Source organism: Uranotaenia lowii, chromosome 3, assembly GCF_029784155.1.
Source record: "Uranotaenia lowii strain MFRU-FL chromosome 3, ASM2978415v1, whole genome shotgun sequence".
Classification (NCBI taxonomy): Eukaryota; Metazoa; Arthropoda; class Insecta; order Diptera; family Culicidae; genus Uranotaenia; species Uranotaenia lowii.
In genome coordinates, this window is record NC_073693.1 from 309,161,179 (window position 1) to 309,177,100 (window position 15,922).

At 36.4% G+C, this 15,922-nt stretch overlaps 1 protein-coding gene across 1 annotated transcript in view; it reads right to left on the bottom strand.

Annotated features, from left to right (window-relative positions):
• LOC129753716 (mucin-2-like) overlaps positions 1 to 15,922 on the bottom strand; it is a 134,815-nt gene that overhangs the window by 110,188 nt on the left and 8,705 nt on the right. Inside the window, exon 2 of the mRNA XM_055749560.1 lies at positions 15,349 to 15,602. Coding sequence (XP_055605535.1) covers positions 15,349 to 15,602 — 254 coding nt within the window. The remainder of the gene's footprint in view (positions 1 to 15,348; positions 15,603 to 15,922) is intronic.

A 15,922-nucleotide genomic window follows, 5' to 3' on the forward strand; every position in this document is an offset into this window, starting at 1 on the left:
AACTGAACTCGCTTGTCCAGTAATAATAAGATCACTATCGACGGCGACGAGCTGGAGATAGTCGAAGACTTTGTTTATCTCGGCTTCCTGGTGATCGAAGACAATGACAACAGCCGTGAAATCCAGCGGCGTATGATCAGTATGGACTCCACCAGCAAAAGCGGTCGAGAAGTCTTAGCCCTCGCACGACCGCACCACCTCTACATGGCGCTCATTAGACTGACATTGCTCGAGCAGGACCTGCGTGCACTCGGAGTATTCGATCGACGAGTGTTAAGAACCATCAGAACGTTTAGAACATTAAGGAGAACGGAGTGTGGAGGCGAACGATGAATCACGAGCTCACGCAACTCTACGGCAAAACCAGTATCCAGAAAGTGGTGAAGGCTGGCCGGATACGCTGGGCAGGACATGTTGCCAGAATGACAGACGACTGTCTTGAAAAACAGTTTTTGCTGCAAATCCGGTTAGAACGAGACAAACAGGGGCGCAACGAGCGAGGTAGTAAGCGTGATTGAATCAGCACCTGCACCACTAGTTAAAGTAGTCCCACCTCATCCGGCTTTACTGGTTACATTAGATATCTCTAGATTGTGTACCCCCTGACCCCCTGACTCCGGAATCTGCAATCTCTTTGCCAACAAATTCTTGAGCATCTTTGATACACCTCGTTTGTCTTTACCTCGTTTGTGCATGAAAGTTTTGCCCAGAAATCTCAAACTGAACGTAAATTGACAGTTCGTATGGATAACTAATTTTCCAGGCAGTTCTCAGCTTCATCAGGCGTACCTCAGGGAAGTCATCTAGGGCCAATAGTATTCCTGATGTACTTCAATGACGTGCTGCAACTTCTCGATGGACTGAAGCCAACGACTTGAAACTGTTGTACTCTATCAACGGCCACGAAGATGTGAACTTCCTGCAGAACCAGTTTAACCTCGTTGCTTCCTTGTGTTGCCAATTGCCTACCTTTTAACAGTAGTAATATCATTATCCCGCAAATGACGCTCGTTCTCAGCCGTTTATTTCCTTGGAAACGATGCAATCTCTCGAGCTCAACACGTGAAAGATCTTGGTGTGATTCTTGACGCGCGGTTGGATTTTAAAGCTCATACCAACTATATCGTTGACAAGGCCTCCAGAAGCCTGGGTCTTTTTTTCGCATGACGAAGGACTTTATGGACATCTACTGCCTGAAGAGTTTTATTTGAAGTTTGGTTCGATCGATCCTTAAATATGCTTCAGCGGTTTGGTGCCCATATTATCAAAACGGTTCTGATCGCATCGAAGCCATCCGACGACGTTTTTTAAGGTCTGCCCTTCGACACTTAAACTGGCCTTTCGACTTCCCACAGCTACGAAAGCCGCTGCCGCCTGATCGACATCGACAAGTTGCAAGCCCGTAGGACCGCCACTCGTGCGTCTTTCGTCGCTGATCTGCTTTCATCAAGAATCGACTCTCCCACACTTTTGGAAGATCTTCCAATTAACGTCCGGCCTCATGGTTTGAGGAATCGGGATCTTCAGCTCTTCGTTCCTCTTTGACTGAACAATTACGGAGCCAACTCGGCAATATTGGTGTCATTAACACTTTCAATCGTTTTTCAGAGCATTTTGATTTTGACGTTTCGATGGTTGTATTTCGAAGAAGAATTCTTGTTGTTCTAAGAATAGTGTAGATTTGTATTTGTAGTTAGTTTCTTAATTTTAAAATATCATTTGGATCAATATATGATCTGTTGATTTAATAATGAATAAATAAAATCCAAAAAAGGATCATGCAAATTCAGTAGTACACAAAATAAGGTATGAAACTTGTGAACTGAATAATGATCAAGTCAATTTACCAGGAAATCAGATAGATTCAACTCCAAAGTATTAATCGATTCAGTTCAAAATCATTCCAGGTGCAGTTCGCAACGAAAAAAAAAAAGTTCAACCGAACGACTTTGACGCTACTACAAATTTGCCGAAACAACAATTCACAAAAATGAAAGCAATAATAAATACAGTAGAAGGGTAAAAACACTGCAAAAACTAACGAATATGACTTGTCACTCGCTACCACACCACTAGTGTTAAGCGTATTTTCATTATGTCACTATCTGTGATCGACGGCAGAAAAAAAATCGCGCTGACCTCATGACGACGAACGGGCCTCGCAAAAAGACAAACAAAAATTGGTGACACTTATTGCACTCTAGAAAAAACACGTTTTTATCTTACAAATTCGGTGCCTTTTTTCCACGAGAGGGGTGTGACTGTAGGATACTTTTTAATTTTACTTTTAAACTTAGTTATAAAACAGCATTCTTGGAAATGATTGAAATTCAGTGTCAAAATTATTAATGATAATAATTTTGTTTTATAAAAATTATCGTCTCACCCCTCAGTTTTTTTTTTCGTTTTTTTTTTCACGAACATAGATAATGTGCACTGCACCGGATAAACTCGTCAATCATCGATGGCGCAAAAAAAAATGATTTCACTACCTTCGCGAGCGGAATGATTGAGCGTTACACTTTCGACTCTCGTTCGAATAGGCCGAGGACGTAATTTTTTTCCTTTTTTTCCTTCACCCATGTAATGGATGCAAAAAAAAACAAGCTAACCGGAATTTCCAGCTAGGTATCTCAAATCAGTGACTCAGTCAGTGGTGCAATTTAGAAGAAGTTAGGAGAGCCGAGAGAGAAGGAAAAAAAACTAAACCTAATCGAAAGTGTTTATTTTCCACCCATAAAAGGCGATTTTTTTTCTCGAGTTTGTGAGATCAAACTCTTTTTTTTGGTTTTCCAAATCATTGGAAATGGATAATTGTGGGCATAAAATCGATCATTTTATGGTGGTCGTGTGTGGAGAATCGATGGAGAAAAATGCGTATATCGGGTAATCAATACATTGCCTGTATACGATTCTTGATTGGATCAGAAACGAAATCAATTGCCAAATCGAATGCTTTCGTTCGTTATGTTTTGATTGAACTGCAAGCTTTATATTGGCTGCTGATGGTCAATTCAAGCCCTTACATAACTTCTTATTCCAATACAGCTAGTTAGTGAATAAATCATTTTTATGGAGTTTGACAATAAAGCTTGTTAATTTCATACAATGTGATCAGAGTGTAGGTATTAAATGACCTGTAAAAGTCTTCGATTTCCTTCAAAATCGATAATTTCAATTTAAATAATTAAAAAATTTAATCCAAAATTGCTATATTAGGTCGGATAGTTCTACACACCTTGAGATTATACAATTATCCATCAGCATCAGAGTTCTCGCAGATTGAGGGTTATATAACCCCCATCAAAGATCGTTTAGCTCCCGTTCGTCAAATTCTGCAGCATCATCAAATTTCGTAAACACACGCTAGAGCTTAATCGCCTTGGATTAATTTGGAGGTGATGCCTCAGCACCGGGAGTTGAGTTTAAAACCCTCAAATTACGTACGATCCGCCGAATGTGTTATTTCATTCACACCTCACTAGGTTTTGGTGAATGACTGCGGGGAACTTCAACATAACGTTATCGTGTGTAGGTATAGCGCAAAACAGCTTAATCATTTGGTCGGGCAATTCGTTAGCCCGCGCATATTTTGTCGATTCCCGCATTCCGAAACAATGCTATCAAACTGTGGATCGTCGACGAAAACTACGGCTCGGTGGCTTGGTTCTCAAATTATAACCTCAAAATCGTTTGATGGCTGCAGCTCTGCCTTAGGGGTGGAGGCGTTGAAAAAAAGGCCGGCATCCCAGATCTGCCAACGGCTGGAGCCATCATCATCAAGCCGGTGGTGGCTGTCTAGAGAAGCGACACACATTCACATATGATTGTGGAGAAGCTTCAGACATTTGATGAACCCAAGCAACAAACTTCAAGCCGGCGAATGAAAGTGAAATCACGCATAACGACCGGAGGTGTTGATGAACTCGAACTTTGCTGGCATCAGCACTGCAGAGGTTCTGTCTGATATTTTGAAGGTGCCGGTGTCGAGTGTCGAGGTGCTGTTATCCGGTGATGCCGAGCCTGTAGATTAGCAATAACAGCTCATCAATCGTTTGGTTAATTGGGTCGTACAGACTTAATAAATATCCACTGTTTTAAAATTTCTGATTGCAAAAATGTTGTTTTTACGAATAGGATGGATTCAAAAAAAGTCATTTAAGGATTGTGTTCGTAACTTGGAATTTTCGAATCTTGACATGAATAAAAAAATAAATTAAAGTAGGGTGGAATGTACCCGTGCTTGGCCTCCAAAGGCATGTTTGACAAGTTTTTCCATAATATTAGTCTTTCTGTAATGTGCACCTTCTATTGTCATTTATTATTGACAGAATGTATATTCCTTGGTCTAGAGTAAAAAAAAAGTATAGCTTTTAAACTGTGAATTATTTAGGATAAATTGTTTCAAACTACTGTCTGAAATGCTCTCAATTGTGGCCCCTGTTCTAAATCTTGACCATTTCTAAATTCCTAAGATTGGCCCTCATAAAAACACGGGGCTCATTTATGTAAATAGAACAACGGACACCACTCCTAAGAGTGACGAACTTTTTTTCGAAAGGATTTAACGTTGCATGTTTATTTTGATCAGTTGCTCAATAAAAATAATAGTTTTTCGAATTAAAGTTTAAAATTGGTTTTTTGTGCTTATTGCAAATAATTTATTTTACACTAGCTGATCCCATACGAACTCCGTTTCGCTTTCAATTAAGTATATGTTAGAACAGTTTGAATGAATGTCAATTCACAGACATTTTCCAGATCATGCGCGGATCTACGGGGGGGGGGGGGGGGGTGAAGGGGGTTAATCACCCCCCTCCCCCCCCAGGCGGAAAAAAATCATTAGTAAAATGGTCACAGATTTTTTTTGACTAAATTTAGATGAAATATAACTTTTTCATGTGTCAAAATATCTTCACATTGACATTATCATTTTTACGCGTGCATAAGAATTCAAAGGCTGCTAAAAATATGCTCTAATTGAGTATAAATAGTATACGCGTTTATAACTCCGTGTTGGCTTCGGGCGTGCAAAAAGGATAAAGCTTGCACCTCACTTTATAAGGATTGGTTTTCTTTATTAGCCTAAATGATTTCTTGAAGAGGCCTGAAAGAAGCCAACATTTATTTTCAAGTTGATCTTAAAGTGATTTCTTATTTATGCATCGTGATGGTTTTCTAAAAAAAATTTTTTATTGGGTCCTCAGGTGAAAATTTTCAATAATTGTTCTATGTACGGCTAGAAATATTCGTGACATAATTCTGACATTTTCAGTGACACTTTTTAACTGTGGGAAAAAAACGTCAAAAGTGATCATATCCTTGAACTGACATCATCGTTTTGTAAACTAAAATTTTGGAGCTTATTTGCCCTTTTTTTAATCCATATATACGTAGGCAAATGTGCGTAAGCACTGTCAAAAACAACTCTATAGTTGATTTTATTTCCAGATGTAGCAACTGATAATCTGATCGATCTAACTTAGCAGACATCCGGATTTGCAACCGTTAGTCTCTGCTTTCAGGAACATGCATGCTACCGAAGATGATAATAAGGGGAAGTACATATGTACATCTGGAACTGAACCATAATAGCATCGAAATGTTTTCAAGTACTACTAGCAAATCTGACCTCCAGAATGATCAGACGTTCGTATCTGCTGCAGACCCATTGATCTATGAAATAGATATAGGTGCTGTTTTAAAGGCCCATCCTAAACCTTATTTAACTATTGATTATATCACAAAGCTAACTTTTTAACCAGGTACCTCCACCACAATTTTCGTTTACATACTCCGAGCATTTGAAGAGTCGAAGTGCTGAAAAAGAAAAACAATAAGCAAGTGCAAAGCATTTGGAAATATTCAAAAGTTGGCTAGTTTTTTTTTCCAAAACTGAGCAAGGTTATTTTTATAAAGTCTGTCCGCTCTTGTAGTCAACCTCATTGGTGGAGTTAATAAAACTTTTCAATTGAATCTTGGCCACTGACTTGTTTTTAAAAACTCACAGAAAAAAAACGCTATAAGTATTCGAAAAGATAAAAAAAAGACGAATATATTCAGCAAACCTCTGAAATAAAAAATTAAATATAATGATTAGCAATCTATATTTCATTTCTCTAGATACGTGCTAATTTGTGTTTTAAATGTTTATTTGTTATAGATTATTTTTTGATTCAGGTCTTTAAATTGATATTTTAATTTAACTTCAAGTGAAAAATTTGTAAAATTATTAAATAAATACATTGACGGGTTTCGATAAGTAATGAAGCAGCCTACAGTTTAAAATTGGAACTAAAAAGAGAAAATATTTCGGTTAAATATAATTGAAACTTTTGTAAATAGCTTTTTGCCCGAATATTGTATTGTAATCGTTTCAAAATTAATAAGACGTAGTTTTAATCATAAAACCGGAGATTCTCATTTAAGTAAGTTCAAATCATACCAATAAATGGTCATTCCATATCCTCAACTAGACAAATAAACGTAAATTCAACTTCATACCAGAGAAAAAAAAACATTTGTCTGTGTTTTGCCTAAGACTAAGCCAGCCACAAACAGATGTACAGAATTCTTTGAACAAACTATTTTTTTAAATTGTTTTTAACATTATTTACATACTACTTAATTCTCTTCATCTTTATCATCAACATTTTTCCTGACACAATTTTTATTTTTCCCAATCACTTAAAAATTTTTGGTTATATTTTTTGAAAATTTACTAAATCACCCCCCCTAAGAGTAATCTCTAGATCCGCGCCTGTTCCAGATGCAATTCAGAATGCATTTCTAAGCAATCATTGCAAAAATGTCGAACACGGTATATGAACGTTCACTTTTTTTGTCGTTTGCTACTAAATTTGAAATCAGGAACCAATTGACCGTCCCAACCGCAATAAACCGTGTTTAAATTTCGACTCGATCGTTGCAGATCGGTTACCTCTTTTCCGAACTTTGATCTCTGAAATCGATTGCCCTTCCTTCAAAACTCCCGTGTGCAAATTTTCAAACCAATCCATTGCATAATAACGTCAATATCGCAAAAAAAAACAGTGAATAGTTAATATGGACATCCTCTTTGGCCGATCTCTGACCCAAAATTGGATAATTGGAATCAATTGCTCGTCCTTGATAATTTCTATGTGCAAATTTTAGTTTCAATCCGATGTATAACAACGTCAATATCACAAAAAAGTTGAATAGGAAGTATGGATGACCCCTTTTGCCTGTCCTTTACAAAAAATTTGATACCTGCAATCGTTTGCACATCATTCAAAACTCTCGTGTACCAATTTTCATCTGAATCCGATGCATAATCAAGTCAATATAGCAAAAATAGCGAACAGTTAATATGAACGACCCCTTTGAAAATTTGATACTGGCAATCGATTGCGTGTCCCTAGAAAAATCCGAGCGTAAATTTTATCCTCAATCCGATGAATAACAACCTTAATATCACAAAAATATTGAAAAGTTGATATGGACGACCCCCTTTTGCCGACCCTTTACACTGAGATCGATACCTGGAATCGAGTGCTTGTCATTCGAAACTCTTTTGTACCAATTTTCATCTGAATCCGATGTATACTGACGTTAGAATCACAAAAATACTGAACAGTGAATATGGACGATCCCTTTGGCTAGCTTCTTACACAAAATTTGATACCGGCAATCGATTGCTCGTTCCCAAAACCATCCGAGAGCTAATTTAAAATTATTGAAAAGTTAATATGGACGACCCTTTTTGCCGACCCCTGACCCCAAATTCAATACCAGGATTAGATTTTCCATCTCTCAAAACCCCATGTGCCAATTTTCATCACGATCCGACGAAAAATAACGTGAAAAACGCGAAAACAATATTTGTCTTGTATGGACGACCCCCTTCAGAAGGGGTCAACCGAAATTCTGATAACATTTTTCATCATTCCTGATCCTAATGAACATCCATACCAAATTTCAGCTCTCTAGCTCATAAAACGGCTGATCCTATAGAGGACAAACAAACAAACAAACCCACAGAAATTGCTTTTTCTGAAAGTCGCAGTGTTGTTTTATTTTTGAAAGTTATTCTCTATAATTTTTTAATATTTTAACAAAGAGAGTTCTTGGATTTTAGGTTGATCGTTTGAAGTCTATTTTTTATTCAAATCAATTTGAAAATTTTTGTGAAAAGGTTGATTGAAATTTCACGATGTGCTCTACACAGACGAAAAATAAGCGAAAAAAACAAAGGAGCGTCATAAAATCGTGCCAATGGATGTTTTAGGGTATGCAGCACAAATAAACTAAGAGCAGCAGGATATACGCATTCTTCAAAAATAATCAAATAAGTTTCTGAGACACAGACAAAGCGGCTGAATTGAGAGTCTATATGGTTCCCATTTCATTTAAAAAAAAAACAAAAGTTTGTTGATGCAAATGTGAATGAAAATCAGTACAGTCCAGTGCATACTGGTACAGAACATCAATCTAGCGGAACTAAATTAACAGCGCCCAGGGATGAAAATATAGACTTTTGATGTCTTGGACAACATTGCATAATTTTACAAGACGCATAATTTGAAATAATATATAGAGTCGAGGGGTCTAACAATTGCAAGATTAAAACTGCTTACTTTTTTATTAAGCATTTTAGAGCTTTGGTTTCTTCTACAAAGTTGTTTATCTTTACAAAATACATAACTTTGCTGAACAAGTCAAAGTTCTACAATTTCATTCTAAGGAGTAACAATGAAATTTTAAAAAAAACCTGGAAAAAACATTTTTTTAAATCTGAAACGTTGTAGGTAAGACAAAACCACTTTCAGTCTTCGAAACAAAGTTGAAAAAAAGTTAAGACCTACAATCGTTTAGTACATTATGATGTGTTTTGAAATTGCTGAAGCGCTGTAGAAATCATTTAGTGTAATATATTAACGATTTTCAAAGAAAAGTTTTACAGAACATGAAAGAAAGGTGGATAGACAGGCATTAGTGCGCCAATAGGAGAAAGCTGGATAGGTATTGAAATTTTAGGCTAGAGGGAATTGTTGATGAAAAGCTACAATAGCTAACTATGCATGAGGAACTGAGAAACAGAATTCCCATGTTTAGCGAGCTCAAAGGTTTGAGAGCGTGCTTTTACACACTTCAAACGAGCAAAAACGTAACAACCCATGGGCCTACTGAACTTTGCTTATGCAAGGACAGTCCTAGCGACGTTGCTTTTTTCAGATTCCACCGAGAATGACACTTAAAATTGGAATCATCTAAATCATATGACATATATTTTTTGCATAACTAGATTTATTACTAGCAAATTAAACCAAACATGACATGGAAAAGTTTTTGGGTACAACAAAATGGTTCAATGATTGTTTTGATTATTTAAACAGAGTAAAAATAAGTAAAGAGGTCGAATTATATTACTTCACTTTTATAATGTAATTCGAAACTCAAGTTGCAGCTCTCATGTTAAAGAGATTGCTACTAAATTATTTTGAAATTTTATTTAATATGCTGCCCAATAAAAAAGCATTTCTTTTTAATAAAATTCACAAATATCATTTGTTTTGGGAAGCTGTAGCACATCTGGTCAGCTATATAAAAATGGATTTCTGTCTGTCTATCTGTTCCCTATAGACTCGGAAACAACTGAACCGTTTTGTGTGAAACTTGGCAGGTGGGGATATTGGACGCTGGAGAAGGTCCATGTTATGGTTTGAGACCCCTCCCTCTTACAGTAAAAGGGGAAGGGGTCTCCTAAACAAAAGAAAAAATGTTTGCATAACTCGAGAACCGATCAAGAAAATGGTACCAAATTTGACGTGGCAGGGCATTTAGGTACGATAAATATTTCTATGATTATTTGAAACCCCTCTTTATTTCCAGTAGGGAGATTACTGGAGAACTAATCGAACAAATGGAACCAAATTTGGCATGGAAGGGTATTTGGGAACGAGAAATGTTTTTAAACATGAGAATTTGAGAACCCTTCCATCTTCCAATGGTAGAGAAGATGGTGTCCTTTCTTACAATTTTGCACATTACTAATGAACAAATCGAGCAAATGGAACCAAATTTGGCATGGGATAGTATTGGGGTATGATAAATGTTTCCCTGAAACTTTGGTTTCCCTTTCCTCTTCCAGTGGGGAGGTAGATAAAGAGAGGGATCTCCTGTTCATTTTTTTTCACATAATTTGAAAACTATTCAAGAAATTGGAATACGCTAAATATTTCCTTGATTATTTGAGACCCCTTCCTGCTTCCATTGAGAAGATAAGAAGGGAGGAGTGATGCTCCCAAACAATTTTTATTGGAGTAAATGGAACGGAATTTGGCATGGCTTCCTCCTTCCAGTGGGGAGATAGGAAAGGGGCTCCTTTTCAGTTTTTAACAAATATTGAAAATGTATCAATCTAATGGAACCAAATTGGGCATGAGAGAGCATATGATACGAGAAATGGTTGTATGATTATTTGAAACTCCTCCATTCTTCCATTGGGGATAAAGGAAGGAAGATAATTGGTTACAAGATATGTTTCTAAGATTGCTATAAACCCTTCCGTCTTGCAGGGAGGAGATGGGAAGGGAAAGAAGGGGTTCCGTATAAATTTGTTGTACCGCTTAACTAATGGAACCAAATTTGATATGAAAGGTTTTTGGGTACGAAAAAATGGGTATGATTATTAGAAAAGCCTACCTCCTTCAAGTAGAGGTGGACGGAAAAAGGGAAGGGGGAGGGGGTCTCTTATAGGGGAAAAGTTCATATAACGGCCCATGTGGCTAATATGCGCCACTCGTGTTTTGAAGAATCTGTAACATTTGAGGAGTGCAAAATATTACCAATTTGTTTCAAATGCTGTGATTGACCATGGCATGTATGAATTTTTCCTTAAAATTCCCCTGCGTCGTGAAAATTTCACAGTTAAGGTTTTTCTTCATATCGATCTAAATTTTAAAACACTTTCAAAAAGGTGTCACCTAGCAGAGAAAAATGAATAAGATATTATTTTCTGACACATCGATAGAGGAGAATCTAAACTATGATTTTATGCTGAAAAATCATACAGAACTCGCTAAGTTATGCTTTTTATGAATATGTTCTATCACGGCCCACGCGCTCGTTATAACGCGCCTATCGTAATATGCCGAAAAAAATCATTCATTTTTCAAAACGTTCAATTTTTATTGAAAGTGAACAAAAAGTTAAAAACCTCTTTATGAGCGTAAGTTGAGGTCAAAAAATGAAGTTTTCAATTTTTTCGGTTTTTATTAGTCCATTTTGATTTTCTTTTCAGTCGAAGTGTTTGTAAGTATTAGTGTGTTTTCGGTCTTCGGCTGCTTTCGGGTGTGTTCGGCTGCTAGGCGCGTATTGAATATACAGCGGCGCGTATTTGCAACACAGTTTTGCTCTGTGGCTTAGAATATTGTTTTAAAAAATCAAGTTTTTGAAGCATCTGAATGAGTTTTAGTAGTAAAACAATCATAGGCATTTGAAGAAAACACTTTTCTCTAACGAATATACTCGTTTTTTTGCACCAAATGTTCGTGGAATACATAGCAAATCAGCGATTCGCTTAGGTGGGGCGTTATAGAGCATGTTCCCCTATGTTCTATCACGGCCCATGCGCTTGTTATAACGCGCCAATCGTAGTAGGCTGAAAATAGCATTAATTTTTTAAATCGGTCAATTTTCATTGAAAGTGAACAAAAAATTAAAAACCATTTTTTGAGCGTTGATTTAGCCCAGAAAAATCTACATTTATTTTTTTTTTTAATTTTGTTTAGTCCATTTTGATTTTCTTTCTAGTCGAAGTGTCTGTTAGTATTAGTGTGTTTCCGGCTTTCGGCTGCTTTCGGATGTGTTCGGCTTCAAGGCGAGTATTTGCAACACAGTTTTGTTATGTGGCTTTGAATATGGTTTTGAAAAATCTTGTTTATAAAGCAACTTAATGAATTTAAGTAATAAAAAATCATAAGCGTTTGTAGAAAAAACTTTCCTTTGACGAGTACACGAGTTTTTTACACAAAATGTACGCCAAATACATAGTAAATCAGTGACTTGCTTAAGTGGGGCATAATAGAGCATGTTCCCCTTTAGTTTTTTTTTGGAATAAATCGAGCACTTAAAGCTTAGTTCTTTTAGAAATGGGACAGTTACGAATGCGTGTATCTAAAAAACCATTCATTTGATCGAAATACTTTCTATGGAAGAAATGAAGGTAACCTTATGATAATTCATGAAAAAAAAAATTTTCAGCCATGATATTGTTCAGTTTTTTCCAACTTCTTCTTCGTCCAATCTATATTCTAGGTAGATGCATCCTCCTCCTTCAATTTCTACTGCTTTTAAGTTCAATACTTATCTTTTAAAAGAAACTAAGGGCAATTTAGTGGATAAAGCTGTTTTAAAATCAACAAAACGTGATTACTTTTGAGCCACTTAAAAGCATTTTTAATGGAATTTCTGCTGGCAAAATCGGACAATTACGAAGTAAAACCATCATGAGATTAATATTAAAGTGTAATCGATTAGTATGGATCGTAGGTTGCGAATGGTACATATAAGATTACTCTTTTTATGCTTTTAAAAACAGTAAAAAACAATGTTTTCGTTTTTAAAATTGTTGTTTTTTTTCATAGGAGCAGAATCTTGGCAAATCATTTTATTTCAAACAAAAAAAAACAGCAAATAAATACTTTAATATGCTAGGGACCTTACCGCAAGCAGACATGTTATGGGATTCAAACTCTGAAATTTGTTTGATATTGGGGTTTTCACAAGTTTTGTCGTCCATCAGAAATCACCAGTCCCATTGCCTCAGAACCAGCTTAACAGCTTACAAACTCTGGAACTAGCAAAAAATTGTTGTTTGAGGTTAGGTTTGAATGGCTCATAATTAGGCAACACTGTCAGCTTATCAGAGAAAAAATTGTTGCAAACTTCACCGATCAACGCTTAGTTTTTCGCTTATTAAAAATTAAAAATTCTGATCTGAGACTTGTCTTCCCTAATGACCCTTAACCGTAGTTGCCAATCATGTGCTTCACTTCAATGCTTGATTTGAACTTTGTGGAAATTTTTGACAGTGTTTGCATACTTTTCCACACACACACTAATTCTTTGAATAATCAACGATTTTGTCAGCTATCAATTTGATAATTACAGTTTTTGAAGGAAACTGTGCAAGATATTTTTTTTTCTTTTTCTCTTGCATCGTGAAAATTTAAAAAACGCATGAATTTAAAATTTTGAAAAAAAAAATAGGTCGATTAGCAATTTTCACGGGCAACAAAATGATGTCAAAATTATGAATGTCCGATTAATATTAAACGAGCTATTAGCACAAGAAAGTGTCCCATTTCTAAAAGAACTAAGCTTTATCTATCAAAAGGGACCATCTTTTGGAGCCAGATGTGGCATGTAACGTTATTTAGATACAAGCAATGTTTTTATGAAAGTTCGTGAACGCTCTCCACTTTGGATGAGGAAGTCGGTATACAGAATAGAATCCTTGCGAATAGAACATATATTTTGGTATAATGAAAGAACTCATGAAACTTGCAACAACACAGTAAATATTTCAGATCTTGATAAACAAATTTCAAGATCAACTTTCACTATATATAATTATACCTACAAAAAAAATTGAAATTTGTTTTTTTTTGTTGTTAATTTTATTTACTTTGAGAAGGTGTAGCAAAGTACACCAGGTTAGCTAGTTTTTTACACACAAGCTCTAAACTAGAGACATACCAGGTAGAGACAAACAATTGTGTTTTTCAGTAATTCGAAAAGGTTTGAAATCTGTCTACAACACATGTCAACCCTTTTCTTTTAAAATCCAAAAATTAAAAAAAAAAAAAATACAATTTCTTGCATGCTTGAGTAAGGTTTCCTTCCAAAATTGTACAAATTTCAATGGAACTGATTTTGCATCTGATTGAACCATGAACTTCAAAATAAAGGTGTACTCTCTAAGTGAGTCTGTTTCGAAAATTGCTTGCAAATTTGAGTTCAGTGATAATGGCGTATTTTCCTATTTTATAATTTTTATTATCGTATTTGAAATGTTAAAGATAACCTAATAAGACTATTTGATGTCAACTTAATATTTTCATAATGACTCGTTACTAAGATTTTGAAGGGTAGGAGACTAAAACGAAAAATACTTGTAGTTCCGCAGCTGAAACATCCGGAAGCTGATTTATGATGCTCCACCAATGAATGGCACCACCCAACAAACGGTAGTTCCTGATGGGCGTTCCAGTAGCCAACATGCAATAAACTGTTGCATGAAGGAACTTTGATCCATGAACTCGTCGTAGTTGATCTTCAAGCATGATGTATGCCCAAAGCCGGTCCATTCAACGGTTCCAACTGGAGTGTGTTGCCGGAAAAATCGGTACCTTGCTCTTTTTATTTATTTGCGTCTCTGTTTTTGTTTCTCTATACAAATGGGCCACTCCTCAGCTTCAGCAACAAACTATAAAAAAAAATACCCTTTACAACTGGTATGTCGATTTTGACCTTTCCGAGGACCCACCATTCATGATCATCTCTAGGGGAGCAGTTGAAGAATGTTTTGTTCAACCGAAAGAGCTGAGGTCAATGTACATCGTTTGAGTTGCACTTTTGAACATCGCCCAGTTAAATTAACAGGAAACAACATTAAAAACTAAACCAACAAACAAACCATCGCTTGGTTTAATTTGTGTGTTGGAACTGTGATGTTCAACAGCTCTCAATTATGTGAGAATTGTGATGTTTCATTGACACTTAATGATGAATAATGCGTGTTTGCTTGTTAGTTTCAGTCGGAAGAAAAGGTCAACTTTAAAAACCAAAACCGGAAGATCTTTAACTTTCAAACAAGCATTGGAAAAAAACGTATCAATTTTTTGCATCTCATAGTGAATCATCACGCATCTTTGCAATAGGATTTACCATCCAAGGTAAAACATGCTGATCTAAACTTCGATTATTCATCTTTCGATTCGATTCGACTAGATTTCCAAGTGTCACCCCACTCAATGACACATTAGTAATGGCTTTTAGCACCGAGAAGCGCTAATTTTCCAATCCAATGAACTCAAGCCACTTAAAAGCGACTCATCACAGCGATAAAACCAATAATAAGAAGGTAGGTAGTAGGTCGCAAATTTTATCATCCAAAATGCCGTCACTGAACCGTACTGTTGCTGATTCGTATGAGAGTGTTGGTGTTATGAATTAAATCTATTAAATACGAAAAAACAGCAATCAAAAGCTACACATCAAAACTTAGAAGTAAAAAAGCACACAAACTCACGGAATCAATCAATCAAAAAATGAAAACTAAGAACTTCCTCACAAACTTACCGTATAGGTGAACTGGAAGTAGGAAGGTGTCACGCCGGTGTCTCCGGTGTTGACTTGCCGGCTTCGATGACCTCCGGCGGCGGATCCTCCTGCTGAGGAAGAACCACTTCCAGAAGGGCTACCGACGAAGAGGGTCTGCTCCTGGTAGGAATCGGGCGGTTGATTCCGTTGCAGGCTCGAGGGAAAAAACCCGGACCGGGAGGTTTCGAAGGATGGCACGAAGCGGCCCTGCGGTTGACCGAAGAAGAAGTTGTCTGGGAAGTAAATTATGGAAGGAGAAGATTTATGATTAGTAAGGACGAAAATTGATCTTTGCGATAAAATTTAAACTAAGTTCAAATCAACCTAGAAATCCAATTAAATATCATTTTAGTTCTTGATCCCCGAGAAATTGGAGGACGGTTGCCATGGACCGAGTGAACTATGGGAATTATGTTTGTCAAGTTATGTCGTGAGACGGTATACTATGTAAATAAAATAAATAAATAAATATTTAGTTCTTGATTCGGGTGGTTATTGGCTAAGAAGTCAAATTTTAAGGGGGGGTAGGGTCTAACGGGTAAAAAAAGACACC